At 51.4% G+C, this 14,995-nt stretch overlaps 1 protein-coding gene across 3 annotated transcripts in view; it reads right to left on the reverse strand.

The window, feature by feature from the left end:
* SCYL1 (SCY1 like pseudokinase 1) overlaps window positions 1–4,519 on the reverse strand; it is an 11,856-nt gene extending 7,337 nt beyond the window's left edge. For 2 of the 3 annotated variants that reach the window (XM_044919691.1, XM_044919689.1), the window contains exons 1-7: window positions 4,318–4,472; window positions 3,828–3,968; window positions 3,514–3,636; window positions 3,208–3,434; window positions 2,705–2,795; window positions 2,473–2,628; window positions 26–184 (exon numbers count right to left, since the gene is read on the reverse strand). In XM_044919691.1, coding sequence (XP_044775626.1) covers window positions 26–184; window positions 2,473–2,628; window positions 2,705–2,795; window positions 3,208–3,434; window positions 3,514–3,636; window positions 3,828–3,968; window positions 4,318–4,428 — 1,008 coding nt within the window. In that variant the 5' untranslated portion in view covers window positions 4,429–4,472. Of the gene's footprint in view, window positions 1–25; window positions 185–2,472; window positions 2,629–2,704; window positions 2,796–3,207; window positions 3,435–3,513; window positions 3,637–3,827; window positions 3,969–4,317 lie in introns of all 3 variants that reach the window. The other variant, XM_021685544.2, reaches the window with a different exon arrangement.
* Between the last annotated feature and the right edge of the window lie 10,476 nt (window positions 4,520–14,995).

Here is a 14,995-nt window from a genome sequence, read left to right on the forward strand (position 1 = left end):
TCCGGGTCCCACATCCCTCACCCACCTTGAAGAGGGGGGTGAGGACGACAGCTCCCGCACTGCCAAACTCAAAGGCGGTCAGCAGCTGGGGCAGCACCTTGTGCCGGCAGAAATCCTCCGGGAAAGAGTCTAGGCTCTTGCTCAGCTCTTGGAAGAACTTTTGCTTCTCAGCCGGCTCTTTGATCTGGCGGAACAAGGACAGGACACAGGTAGGAGATCAGCCTAGTCACGCCATTCCTCAGCTACGGGCAAGGATAGGGGCTCACCCCCCGCCCCACCTCCTGAAAGAGAACTGAAGCTTATGGGCTCTGGAGCCCGACGGGCCTGGGTTCAAATCCCGACTCCCCCTTTTAGTAGCCATGTGGCCTTGGGCAAGTTCCTCCGTTTGTGAAACGGGATAATAACTATACCACTTCACAGAGCTGTTGTGCCCAGGAAGGCTGCCGGCTCGGGGCCCGACCCTCGGTGGGCGCCGCGTCAGTCAGTGATCGTCATTCCCGGGACGGCACCGACCTGAGGCTGGGAAAGCGGCCGCTTGGGGCACCAGGCTCTTTGTCAGCCTTGCCTCTACTCCCCACAATCACCCAAGGTGTGTGGACCATTAACCCCGGCACACAGACGAGCAACTAAGGCTCAGAGAGCGGAGGGGGCTCGGTCCACCCCCCGGGGCCCTGGCTGGGTTGGCATTCGTGGCAAGCTGTGGGCAAGGCAGGGATCAGGTCGGCTGACCCCAGACAGGCCAGGCTGTCAGCTCAATGATCCCCCCAACCTCCCTCGGAGGCCATCACCCTCACAGCTCACACTTCCTGAGGACAGACTGCAGGCCAGCCAGAGTTCTATACTAAAACCTTTATGCAGGTTAAATAATCCCCCCACAACTTTATGAGACAGGTGCCAACGTAATCCACATTTAGTCCACCAAGGAAGCTGAGGCACAGAGAGGGCAAGGAATCGGTCCAAAGTCACACAGCTAAAAAGCAGTCAGGCGAAAGTGTGGCTCAGTGGTCTGGTACCTCCACGGTGCCGCAGAGAGGTGCTCAGCCCCTCATGTACAGGCAAGGAGGCTGAGGCTCAAGGTCACCAGCCAGGAGTCACTGGGCAGGGATTATGACCTAGTCCTGTATGCTTCCAAAGTTCCTGTGCTCACTACGGTACCCTCGTTCCCCAAGCTGCTGCCTGGCCCAGAAGAGCTGACCTCTGGCTGGGGATGAGGAGGACCTGGTTGGCACCTGAGCAGCTCAGTCGAGCGTGGGAGGCGGGCTTCGTGCTCTGACGGCAGGGCTCATGGGGCGCCGAGGCCCAGAGGAAGACCCAACCACACCGCAGGTTGCCTAGCTGGGCTCTCTCCACTGGTCTGCCCAATGACGGGAAGAGGGGCCCCGAGGCGCTGCCCTCCCACGTTCTCCTTGGGAGACAGCCATCTCTTATGGAACACATTTTAAGCAAGGCAGCCTGGCAGAGTCAGCCACGTGAGGAGACCTCCATGTCACAAAGCTCCTGCTGACCCCCACAATGCCCAGGAGGCACGGGGCGCAGAGTTTCCAGCACTTCTGCCTCGAGATGCAGAGTCCACAGACCCTGCTCCATCAAGGTCCGTGCCAGTGTCTGTCACTCCTCCCCAACTCCAGACTCTCAGTCACCTTTCTGTGTGCCCCACACACGGCCAGGTCAGAGCAGGTATCCAGGGCTGAGCCTTCCTCCTTCATTCCCTACAACAACCTATGGGCCAGCAGAGACTATTATTATCCCCATCATACAGATACGGAAACCGAAGTTGAGGGAGACTGAGCCAAGGATCCCTTCCTCACATCTTTCCATTTGCTCTTCCCCCTTCCTGGAACATTCTTCCCCAATTACCATCCCCATGGCTCCCACCTTCCCACTCTTCAGCTCAAATGTCAGCTCTGAGAGAGCCCTTCCCTGAGCACCCTTGACCCACTATTTTCCTTCCTGGTGCTTATCGCTGCCCCGGGGACTACAAATTTTCTTTTATGTATTTTCTGTCCCTCTCTGCCAGCGAGAGTCCCCGAGGGTGGGTACCTGGTCCATTTACTCCCTGCTCGATCCTCGAGGGCAAGGACCTGGGTCTGACTCTCCGTCCCCACCCTGCGGCCCACAGCACATCGCGACACTGCGCACGGCGGACATCAGGGTCAGGGCCAGTATGTACGGTGCAATCAGTGAAGTGCCAGGAGCAGTCACTAAGTACCTACTACGTGCTAGATGCTATGCTGTGCACTTCAAACTCACTCACTCCTCACCGGGCTCCTCTGAAGTAGGTACTAGTATTAGTAACGAGTGTCAGACAAGTCACACAGTAAGAGCTGGAGCCAGGGTTCAGGCCCAGAGAGCCTGGCTCCATAGTCCGTGCTTGTCTCCCAGGGTCTAATTATGAGCGAGGCCACAAAGTGGGGAGGGAGGGCCAGGGTGAAGAACACAGAACCAGAGCCCAGGGTGGGCCGGCAGACTCACCTGAATCTCTTCCAAAAAGAGGTTGGTCTCCACAAAGCGGTTGTTCATGAAGCCACCGGGCGCCCGGCAGTTCTGTAGGAAGCGGGCTGGATTGGGACGCACCTTGGGGCTGGCTCCGACTAGCTCGCAGTAATGGGGCACCAGCGATTTGGGGATCTATGGGAAAAGGGTGAGTGTCAGGGCAGGGCTGGCTGGCTGGCAGAGAGGAGCTGGGGTTGGGTCAGACACTCACCTTCCCAGGGTTGCGCAGGGCAGCCGCCCGAGGTAGGGGCCCATTGAAGACTTCCCAGATGAGGCAGCCCAAGCGCCACATGTCAGCTGACCTGAGGCAGAGCAGTGACCAGAGCTGCTCCAGGTCTTGCCACCTGCTAGCATAGGCCTCCAACCTGCCTTGGTCACCAGACACTAACTACACGGCAGACGCTGAGCTGTGTCCCTCAGCTGATCCTCCCATCAGCCCTGAGACGCAGGGTTCATTAGTCCCATTGGACAGATAAAGAAAGTGAGGCTCAGGGAAGCAAGAACATCCACCCCAGGTCACACATCTTTCAAACTCAGAACCACCAAAACACACTCGAAGCCTGTGTTTATCCTGCCCTACCTCCCGGAGGGCCCTGGTTCCCTCCCCAGCTGGGCAGCAGGGGACAGGGGGAGTGCCAGCTAGCTGAGGGGTCCCGAGGCCGCAGGAGCTTCCAGAATAGGGCAGGGTGGGGCATGCCGCCCCCAGTCACCCACCATTTCTCCCTGACGGCTCTGCCACTGCCATCAGCCAACTCCGGGGGGTCGTACTGCTCAAGTTCGGGGACCCCCTTCCGGGGGGGGCCCCCGCCATTGCCCTGAGACGAATACATGTAGTCCAGGCCGCCCAGCTTCCACTCGCCAGCGCGGTCCACGAACACGGCGGCCATGCAGACGTTGTTGTGGATGAGGCTGCAGTCATTGACCAGGAAGCTGAGGGCTTTCTGGGGGCAGAAGGAGCCGTCACACTCCAGCAACTCAAGTCCCCCACCCTGCGCTCATCACCAGTGCCCCCCACCTCACCACAATCTGGTGTAGCCCCCAGGAGAGCTCCAGCTCCTTCAGGCCACCGGCCTCGGCTCGCTCCTTGAGGTACATTTTCAGTGGGGTCACTGCCTCTGTCACTACATGGAGGCATTTGTCTGTCTGAAGAAGGGGACATGGCGGGAGAGGAAGGGGCGATGAGAGGCACAGGGAGACAGGTGGAGGAGGGAGAATCCAATCTGGGGGTGCTGAGGCAGAAGGGGTGGGAGCTGAGGGGCAGGAAGACAGAAGACACGACTGGGAGACTGGGAGAAAGCGAGGGGCAGAGATGGGGCAGCCCGGGCAGCAGGTACCTCCAGCCCGTCGATGTAGGCCAGAATGTTGGGGTGCCGGAGAGTTTTGAGGCGCTTGAAGGCAGCTTTGGCCACCTGGGTCTGCTCGTCGGCACCGGGCTTCACATCATACACGAAGATGGACACCGGGCTGCCTGTGGCCTGGGGGGAGGGCAGAGGGACCTGAGGGGTCTGTGCCGGGGCCCAGGCGACCACTCCAGCTCCGAGATGGCCCGCAGAGCTGGTAAGTGCGGGGAGGAAAGGGCCACCGCCGGTCTCTCCCCAGGTCAGCCCTCGGACACTGAGCCGGGCCCACGTGATCCCTGTTCCGTCCGCCTGTCGTCCCTCGGTCCTTCCGCCCGCCACGTGGACCCTGCCCGGCCCCCTCCCCCGGCCCGTTGCCCCGGAGGCTCCGCAGCCACGTCAGGCCGGGCGCGACGCGGCGGGGCCGGCGGCGCTGACTAGGCGAGGCCGAGGTTGGCCGCGGCCTGCGGAGCCGGGCCGCGCTCACCTTCTTGCGGCCGCGGTGCAGGACCCAGGGCCCGGGCGGGCCGCCCTCGGGGGAGTCCGGGCTGAGCTCGAACGGGAAGTCCCGGACCGGGTCCCGGGCAAAGAACCACATCGTTTCCGCCGCCGCCGCCGCAGGCTAGGGCGCCTCGGCTCCGGGTCCTCGGGCCTCCGAGCCGGGCGGGGCGGGGCGAGGGCGGGGCCTGGTTCGGTGGGCGGGGTAGGGGAGGGGCGGGGCATGGGGCGGGATCGGTGGGCGGGGCCGGCGGCGCGGAGATCGCCTCGAGGCAGCAGGGCCCAGCACTTGCTGGCCGGGCGCCACGAGTTACCGGGGGTGTGGCCCTGGTAGGTCACGCAAACTCTCTGAGCCTCTGTGTCCTTATATCTAAAATGTGGGTGATGGTAGAGTCCACCTCCCAGCGTTATTACGGGGATGAGAACTTGAGAAGGGACAGGGGATGGAGAAACCGAGGCTTGGAGGAAGAGAGCCAGGGAGACGGAAGAGGAAGTCATAGACAGACGTGAAGGGGTGAAGTAAGAAGTGGGGTAGACAGAGGCTTAGGGAGGACGATTGTCCCCAAGCCATATGTTCTCTCCCAGCAGCCAGTGGGCGGCTCCAGGATCCAGTGAGGCGTCAGTGTTGGTGGAATGACTGAGTGACCAGGGAAGAAGCTCAAGGAGACAGAGGGCCTGAGAAGCAAGGTGGGGGAGGGGCAGAGGGTAAGCAAAGGTCCAGGGGCGTCCAGGAACCCTGTGGCAGGGAGGGAAGAAGCAGTAACTCCAGGAAAAGAGAAGAGTGGAGGAGGAAGGAGGAAGAGCACAGAACGTCCAGAAGAGGCCAGAGGGCCAGGACAGGCCCCTGCTCACCTGGGCCCACAGACCTGGCTGTGTGGTCTACAAGGCCGGCATCTTTTCCAGGCTCCCCATTTCCCGTGCAGGTAGGGGTTTTCTGTGGCAAAGTGGTGTCAGCAGCTCAACTGCCAGTCACACTAGAGGGAACCCAGTCCCTTAGCTGGACAGAGCCCAGTGTCCAGGAGAGACTGGGCTGGCAATGACCCCCCTTCAGGTAGGGTCTCAGGGGACCCAGGGTTGGGGACAGTCGTGCAGCCACACGTATGGAGTGTGGGTGAGATCTTAGAACTGATTATGAAATGTTAGTTGGGAGCAGATTCGAGAGCGGGGATGCCAACGTCAGCAGAGCTGGGTTCAGATTCCTGCTCACACCCTCTCCCTGGCTGTGGGAACTTACCTTATCCTCTGGAAGCCTTGCTTCCCTCATCTGTAAATTGGAACGAACAGTACCCTGCACTTCACCTGACAGAGAACAGCCCCTCAGCACAGACTCATTGTCTCCATCTCCTTGTCCAAGTACCTGTGAGGGACGGTCACACGGAGGGTTGCACAGGGTGTTGACTGCTCAGAGCAGAATAGAAGTAACCGCTAGAGATTTTCCTGTGTAGCTTCTATACGAAGACAGTGACAACACCGCGAATATGGAATTTGCAATATTGTGGGGCGGGAAGCTTACAGTCACGGTGGGGGTGTGGGGAGCAAGTATTGGTCTTGAATGCCAGAATACAGAGCCTAGAATTTTATCATACCAGGGAGGTAAGCCAGAGCCTGAGCTGTGTGTTTGTGAGTTTGAAATGATGGCGATGACACTTTGGAGTCACGGTGGAAGGGGACGGTTTAAGAACATAGGTTTCATGTGGTGGCATTTAGTTGGTGGCATGTTCTCTTAGCACCTACCAAGTGTTTGGTCTGTGCAGTGCATGGGGGCCTTGCCTGGAGAGGAAACAGGTGCAGAAAGGAAAGGCCACTGGGCTGAGGGGGAGGGAGATCTGGGAGTCCCCAGCGCACAGAGGGACAGCAGGGAGGTAGGGGCCAAGTCCAGCACAGGCCACACTGGAAAGCAGAGCTACAAATGAAGAACAAGGAAAGGGAGCTTTCCCTACAGATTCTCTGTTAACTAACCCTGCTTCTACAGTGGGACTCAACACAGAGAGGCTACCGTCTTAGGAAGGGGACAGCGTCCCTTTCCCCAGTTCTCTCCTTGTGCCCACCTTGCCCTCACATCGTGAGCCTCCGTGTCATCAACTGCAAAATGGGGGTAATACCATTTCCCCATCGCTGCTCTAAGAGGGAGGACTGGTGTTCTTCCCATCTTACAGATGAGGAACCCAAAGCTCTGAATGCTCACACATAGGAAGAGGCAGCCTGGGCCCTGTGCTGCTGGCTGCCTGCTTCCCCAGCCGGGACAAATCCAAGCAGCCCTCCAAGCCCCGCCATGACCTGGAGACGTGGTGTGGCCGGCACGCATGCGTTCTGTGGGGCACCAGGGGCCCAGCTGCTCCCGAGGAGGTACAGTGAGATGTCAAGCAGGCAGAACCTGGAGGCAGATGCCTCGGGTTGAATCCCACGTCTGTGGGATCTTGGGAAGTCACTTCACACGTGTTCCTCGCCTGTAAACGGACGACTCTCAGAGTAACGAAGCATTAGCCCCTGTGGTTAACAGAAGTACTTGGCCCCAAGTAAGTAGCACCCTGCCAAGGGAAATGGAAGACGTCGAAAAGGAAGTTGTAGACTAGCCTTGTGGTGTGGATACAAAATAAAGAGGGGGAAATTGGAAAGTGATGGAAGTAATTTATTAACCAGGGATCTTCAGAAGATGTCACTGGAGACGAAGCAACCCACCAAGGCAGGAAAACCAAACCCTCAAACATGGTGCCTCTGACAAGGCAGAGTAGAAGGAGATAAAGCTGGGGTCACAGTCAAGGTTAGGACAGTGTTTTCAGTCCTGCAATACATTAAGGTAACCAAATATTTTTATTTTTTTCACAGGAAACTGAGGGTTCTTTATTCTCACTGTACTTTTTTTTTCTCTCTCTTTTTTTTTTATGAATAGGAGAGTATTGTTCCTCTCCTTTCATGAAAGAGAAACATTTCTCAGTTAACAAGTTGATAAGGAGCTGTAGAAATCCTTTGGTTTTATATATTCAAGTAATATTCTGCCCTCAAAGCATCTGGAGTTGGGGTGAAGAGAACTTCTGGATTTTAGGTGCTGCTGGTGGGAATTAACCGACACAGCTGTAGTGAAGGACAACTTGGCAATACCTGGTAAACTTCACCCCAGTAATTCTGCTTTTAGAAATGTATGCTACACAAACCCTCATTCTAGTATGCAATGATTTATACAAAGTTGTGTAGTTGAGAGAATGTGGCTTTTGGAGCCAGACTGCCTGTATCCCAGCTCTGCTCCTTATGAGTTGTGTGACCGTGGGCAAGTTACTTACTCTCCTCGTACCTCGTTTTTTTTCATCTGCAAAACAGGTAGAATAATAGTATTTATTCCATGGGTGAGGTAGGCTGAATAAAGTCTGTACACATGTCCACCTCTTAATCCTGGGACCCTGTGGAATATGTTACCTTACATGGTAAAAGGGACTTCACTGTTGTGATCAAGTCAAGGATCTTGGGCGCCTGGGTGGCCCACATGGTTGAGCGTCTGCCTTCAGCTCAGGTCGTGGTCCCGGGGTCCTGGGATCGAGCCCCGCATCAGGCTCCCTGCTCCGCGGGAAGCCTGCTCCTCCCTCTCCCGCTCCCCCTGCTTGTGTTCCCTCTCTCGCTGTGTCTCTCTCTGTCAAATAAATAAACAAAATCTTAAAAAAAAAAAAAAAAAAAGAAGGGACATGGCTTTGCCAACACCTTCATCTTAGATTTCTGACATCCGGAAGTGTACGATAACAAAGGAGTGTAATTTTAAGCCACTGAATTTGTGGAAACTAATACAATAGGCACGTTGTGAGGATTTGTGAGTTACTATAGGTAACTGCTTCAGTGCAGAGCGTGTAGCTGGTGTTCAGTAGATGTGGCTCAAGGGCTGCCTGTGATCTCCGAAATGAGTTGTAATCCACATGGCCCGCAGGAGTGGAGGGATTCAAAACTCCATGCATACCACAAAACCACGGCAACGGCTAATAAGGAAGAGGCTGTTCTATAGGTATTGGCGTGGAGACAGGATGGTGACAAGGACAGGGATGATGACAATGACGTCACTGCTGTTTTCTGAGTCCTCCCTGCCTGTCAGGCACTGAGCTAAGCGCTCCCCCTCCTTCCCATCCTCATAAGGATATGTGGGATCTGTTTCAGTCTGAGAGAAACCACAAAGTAATTTGAACGGGAAAAGTCTAACATAAAGAATTATTAACCGTAACAGGGGACTGGAGTAACAAGGCATTAGCTAGTAAGAAGTAAAGAGGACTTTTTTTTTTTTTTTAAGATTTGTATTTATTTATTTGACAGAGAGAGAGCACAAGCAGGGGAGCGGCAGGCAGAGGGAGAAGCAGGCTCCCCGCTGAGCAGGGAGCCCTATGCGGGGCTCGATCCCAGGACCCTGAGATCATGACCTAAGCCACAGGCAGACACTTAACTGACTTAGCCACCGGAGCACCCCAGAAGTAAAGATGACTCTAAAGAATATCGGCAAAGTAGATATAAGGAGCAGCCCTCATCCCCAGGGCTGAGATAGATCACTTCCTCCCCCAGCGAGAAGGGCCCCCATCCAGCCCCTGGTGTGAGCTCCAGACCTGGCTGGAGACGGAACAGCTGTAGCTCCTTGGATGGTAGAGAGGTTGCTGAAGTCCCGCGCAGGCCCCATGGAACTTGCTGGAAAGCCATGCTTTAGGGGCCTGGGGAAGAGGCACTCCACTGCTCCCAGGGTGGGCGTGGGGTGCTAAGGGGAAGCAGCTGATGGTGGGTGCTGCTGGCTACCTGTGAAGGAGCCTGTACCTGGGGCACGAGCTGAGCTGGAGAAGCTGGGCCTGCGGCAGAAGCCAGATGAGAGAAGCGCATCACACCCGGGAAGCAAAACTTCTGCCTCAAGAAATGGCTGTCAGCGCCCTCTACTGGCAAAGTTTAGCATTGTTCCACTTGGCAAAGGAAAATATTTAAAGGGCGCAGATGCATTTTTCACAGAGCAAATATAATGAATTCGGAGCTGAGAGGCAATAAATAACTGGCACAGAACCATTAGTTCCATGTTCACAAATAAGGAAATGGAGGCCCCAGAGAGGGGAAGCAGCACAAGCAGTCCGAGGATTTGCTTTGCTCTACAAAGTGTTTAGAAAGCGGGTTGCAGGGCGCCTGGGGTGGCTCAGTTGGTTAAGCGACTGCCTTCGGCTCAGGTCATGATCCTGGAGTCCCTGGTTGGAGTCCCGCATCGGGCTCCCTGCTCGGCAGGGATCCTGCTTCTCCCTCTGACCCTCCCCCCTCTCATGTGCTCTCTCTCTCTCTCATTCTCTCTCTCAAATAAATAAATAAAATCTTTAAAAAAAAAAAAAAAAGAAAGCGGGTTGCAAAATCCGTGCTACATCATTGTGGTAATAACTCCACTGACCACGAACATGCACAGACATACTCACCAGCCTGGAGAAATACACACACCAAATGCCACTGGTTCCCTTTAGGGCATGCAGATTACAGGGAATTCTCCTTGCTATATTATTAGGTTGAACAGTATGAAATTGCTGTGTTTGTAGGTCAAAAAACAGTGAAGTACTGGAAATTTCATGCAACTCAACATAGTATTTTTAAAAGATTTTTTTTATTTATTTGACAGAGAGAGAGAGCACAAGCAGGGGGAACAGCAGAGGGAGAGGGAGAAGCAGACTCCCCACTGAGCAGAGAGCCAGTCGTGGGGCTTGATCCCAGGGCCCTGAGATCATGACCTGAGCTGAAGTTAGATGCTTAACCGACTGAGCCACCCAGGCGCCCCTCAACATAGTATTTCTGTGATGTAATGTTTGAAGTTTTTATCAGTGTGAATTACTTTTATAAATAGGAAATTATATATATATGTATGCATACACATATACTTCACACACACGTATATACATAATGAATGTATGAATTATGTACGTGCTTTGGAAAGTCCTTCCTCTGTCTTTTACCTGCAGGTGGTATCTTTCCCTTCAATAAAATAGAAAATTTAAGCTTAGCTAAGAGGGACCCAAAGACTTCAGGAGAAAGTATTTGTTGTTCAACCCACTGGGAGGTTTCAAGAGCTACTTGCTAATGGTCCAAGCTTTATTTCTTTCGTTTTTTTTTTTTTTTTTTTTTAAAGTAGGTCCCATGCCCAGCATGGAGCCCAATGCAGGGTTCAAACTCACAACCCTGAGATCAAGACCTGAGCTGAGACCAAGAGTCAGACGCTCAACTGACTGAGCCATCCAGGCGCCCTCATGCTTTATTTCTTGACAGCTTACCATATGGAGAACCTGTCATTTGTGATCTTTCTACTTATTTTATGATATTTAAGTCATGAAACAGAAAAGCTTCTGTTAAACAATGGTGGGTCTTATGTGATAGTTAACCACATTTCATTTTAGAAAGTATTTGAATTGAGCTTTGTCCTAAGTCTAAAATATTGAGAATTGGGGCACCTGGGTGGCTCAGTTGGTTAAGCATCTGCCTTCAGCTCAGGTCATGATCCTGGTGTCCTGGGATCGAGCCCTGAATCAAGCCCCACATTGGGCTCCCTGCTCAGTGGGGAATCTGCTTCTCCCTCTCCTGCTGCTCCCCCATGCTCGTGCTCACTCTCTCTCTCTCTCAAATAAATAAGTAAAATCTACAATTAAAATAATTCAAATATTGAGAATTAAAGAAGACACTTCAATGTCTGCAAAACTATGAGAATAACTTTAAGGCAAAAGTTACTTTGCCTCGGGGCGCCTGGGTGGTTTAGTCAGTTGAGTGTCTGCCTTCGGCTCAGGTCATGATCCTGGGGTCCTGGGATCGAGGCCCGCATCTGTTCCCTTGCTCAGCAGGGAGCCTGCTTCTCCCTCTCCCTCTGCTGCTCCGCCTGCTTGTGCTCTCTCTGTCAAATAAATAAATAAAATCTTTTTTTAAAAAAGTTACTTTGCCTCCACATTATAGCCTTCCCCCAAAATGGTTATGTGGGGAGGGAGGTGTTTTTCTTTTGGCAAACATGATACCCAAAAAAGAAGCTTCTCATGGTTCTTCCCTGTTGTGGTAAACAGAATAATGACCTCACCCCACCCCCAAATGTCCATATCCTAATCCACAAAACCTGTGAATATTACATGAAAAAGGGGGAACTAAGGTTAGAGATAGAATTAAGTTTACTAATCAGCTAAGCTTAAAATAGATTATCCTAGATTATCCAGGTGGGCCCAGTATAATTACAAGAGTCCTTGAAAGGGAAAGAGACCAAAGAGCAGAATATAATTCTTCTCAAATACACATGGAATGGTGTTCAGGATGAACCACATGCCAAGCCAAAAAATAAGCCTCAATAAATTTAAAAGTATAGAAATAATAGAAAGTGTGTTCTCTGAACACAGTTGAATGAAATTAGAAATCAATTATAGTGAGAAACTTGGGAAACGAATTTGTGGACATTAAAAACAACACACTCTTAAATAACCATATTTCAAAGTCAAGGAAAAAATCAAAAAGGAAATAAGAAAATATTTTGAGATGAATGAAAATGAAGACACAGCATACCAAAGCTTATGGGATGCAGCCAAAGCAGTGCCTAGAGGGAAATTTGTTGCTGTAAATGCCTATATTAAAAAGAAGAAGGTGCGCCTGGGTGGCTCAGTTGGTTAAGCGACTGCCTTCAGCTCAGGTCATGATCCTGGAGTCCCGGGATCGAGTCCCGCATCGGGCTCCCTGCTCAGCGAGGAGCCTGCTTCTCCCTCTGACCCTCCCCCCTCTCATGTGCTCTCTCTCATTCTCGCTCTCTCAAATAAATAAATAAATCTTTAAAAAAAAAAAAAGAAGGAGCTCAAATCAATAACCTAAACTTTCACTTTAAAATACTGGAAAAGGGCGCCTGGGTGGCTCAGTTGGTTAAGCGACTGCCTTCGGCTCAGGTCATGATCCTGGAGTCCCAGGATCGAGTCCCGCATCGGGCTCCCTGCTCGGCAGGGAGTCTGCTTCTCCCTCTGACCCTCCTCCCTATCATGCTCTCTGTCTCTCATTCTCTCTCTCGCAAATAAATAAATAAAATCTTTAAAAAAAAAAATAAAATAAAATAAAATAAAATACTGGAAAAAAGAAGAGAAAACTAAACCTGAAGTATGTGGAATGAAGGAAATGATAAAGATGAGAGTAGAAATAAATGAAACAGAGACTAAGAGGGGCGCCTGGGTGGCTCAGTCGTTAAGCATCTGCCTTCGGCTCAGGTCGTGATCCCGGGGTCCTGGGATCGAGCCCCACATCGGGCTCCCTGCTCCGCGGGAAGCCTGCTTTTCCCTCTCCCACTCCCCTGCTTGTGTTCCCTCTATCGCCGTGTCTCTCTGTCAAATAAATAAATAAAATCTTGGGGCACCTGGGTGGCTCAGTTGGTTAAGTGACTGCCTTCGGCTCAGGTCATGATCCTGGAGTCCCGGGATCGAGTCCCGCATCGGGCTCCCTGCTCAGCGGGGAGTCTGCTTCTCCCTCTGACCCTCTTCCCTCTCGTGCTCTCTATCCTTCATTCTCTCTCTCTCAAATAAATAAATAAAATCTTAAATAAATAAATAAAATCTTTAAAAAAATATAAACTTTCACAAGAAAACTATAAACTAAAACCTCTTATGAATATGGATGCAAAAATCCCCAAATCAGTAAGCCAAATCTAGCAACATATAAAAAGAATTATATACCATAACCAAGTAGGATTTATCCTAAGAATGCAAAGTTGGTTTAATATCTGATAATTAATGTAATATATAATATTAATACATTGTATTAATGTAATACATTATATTAATAAAATAACAAACACATGATTGTCTCAATAAATGCAAAAAAAGCATTTGACAAAATCCAATACACTTTTATAATAAAAACTCTCAACACACAGGAATAGAATGCAACTTCCCCTGATGAGGGCATCTATGAAAAACCCACAGCTAATATTACACTTAATGGTGAAAGATTGAATACTTTCTTTGTAAGGTCAGGAACAAGACAAGGATGCCCACTTCACTACCTTCATTCAACATTGTCCTGGAGGTTCAGATCAGGGAAATTAGCAAGAAGAAATAAAAAGCATCTATATTGGAAAGGACGAAGTAAAACTCTATTTGCAGAAGACGTGATCTTATATATAGAAAACCTAAGGAATTCACACAAAAGCTATTAGAATTAATAAAGGCATCTACCAAGCTTGCAAGATACAAGATAAATATTTTTAAAATCGTATTTCCATAAACTAACAATAAACAATCTGAAAAGGAAATCAAGAAAACAATTCCATTTACAATAGCATCAAAAGAATAAAATATTTGAGGGGCACCTGGGTGGCTCAGTCGGTTAAGCGTCTGCCTTCGGCTCAGGTCATGATCCCAGGGTCCGGGGATCGAGCCCCACGTCCAGCTCCCTGCTCAGTGGAGGGCCTGCTTCTCCCTCTCCCTCTGCTGCACCCCCTGCTTATGCTCTCCTGTTCTCTCTGTCAAATAAATAAATAATATTTGAGGATAGATTTGACAAAAGAAGCACAAAATTTATACTCTGAAAACTACCAAAACATTGTTGAGTGACACTGAAGAATATCTAAGTCAATGGGAACGTCCCACACTGATGGATCGAAAACCTAATATTAAGATGTCAATACTCCCCCAAATGGATTTACAGATCAACACAATCCTTATCAGAATTCCAGCCAAAAAAAAAAAAAAAAGAATTCCAGCCAGCTTCTTTGTATAAATTGACAAGCTGGTTTTTAAATTCACATGTAAGAGGACACCTGGGTGGCTCAGTCAGTTAAGCATCTGCCTTCGGCTCAGGTCATGATCACGGGGTCCTGGGATAGAGTCCCGCATGGGCTCCCTGCTCAGGGGAGAGTCTGCTTCTCCCTCTGTCCCTTCCCCTCTTCATGCTTTCTCAAATAAATAAATAAAATCTTTTTTAAAAATAAATTCAGGGGCACCTGGGTGGCTCAGTCGTTAAGCGTCTGCCTTCGGCTCAGGTCATGATCCCAGGGTCCTGGGATCGAGCCCCGCATCGGGCTCCCTGCTCGGCGGGAAGCCTGCTTCTCCCTCTCCCTCTGCCTGCCACTCTGCCTACTTGTGCTCTCTCTCTCTGTGTCAAATAAGTAAATAAAATCTTTTTTTTAAAAATGGGTTTGATAGGGGCGCCTGGGTGGCTCAGTCGTTAAGCGTCTGCCTTCGGCTCAGGTCATGGTCCCAGGGTCCTGGGATCGAGCCCCGCATCGGGCTCCCTGCTCCGCGGGAAGCCTGCTTCTCCCTCTCCCTCTCCCCCTGCTTGTGTTCCTTCTCTCGCTGTCTCTCTGTCAAATAAATAAAAATTTAAAAAAAAAGAAAAGAAACATCCATCAGGCTGCAGCCCGGGAAAAGACTAGAAGGAATAACAGAATCTTCTAGAGCACAGTCAGGAAGGATTGTGGAGGTCCAGTGCGGGGAGCGTTGGCAGTGCAGACGCTGCGTGGGGGTTGGAGAGACAGGAATGAAAACAGAGGCAAAACAGGTGTTTCTCACATAGGCTCCGAGTATCGACCCCTCAGAAACTCTCGCTGGAAGAATTTTCAGATGTGCCTTACCGGGAAGGGCCTTGAGCCCAGAAGGAAGGAACAGGATTCAAGAAAGCCATGGTGAGCAGAGAAAGGGACCAGAGTGGGTCAGGCAGAAAGGACAATGATTAGCACTCACATCGGG

Source organism: Neomonachus schauinslandi, chromosome 11 (assembly GCF_002201575.2).
Source record: "Neomonachus schauinslandi chromosome 11, ASM220157v2, whole genome shotgun sequence".
In the NCBI taxonomy this organism is placed as follows: domain Eukaryota; kingdom Metazoa; phylum Chordata; class Mammalia; order Carnivora; family Phocidae; genus Neomonachus; species Neomonachus schauinslandi.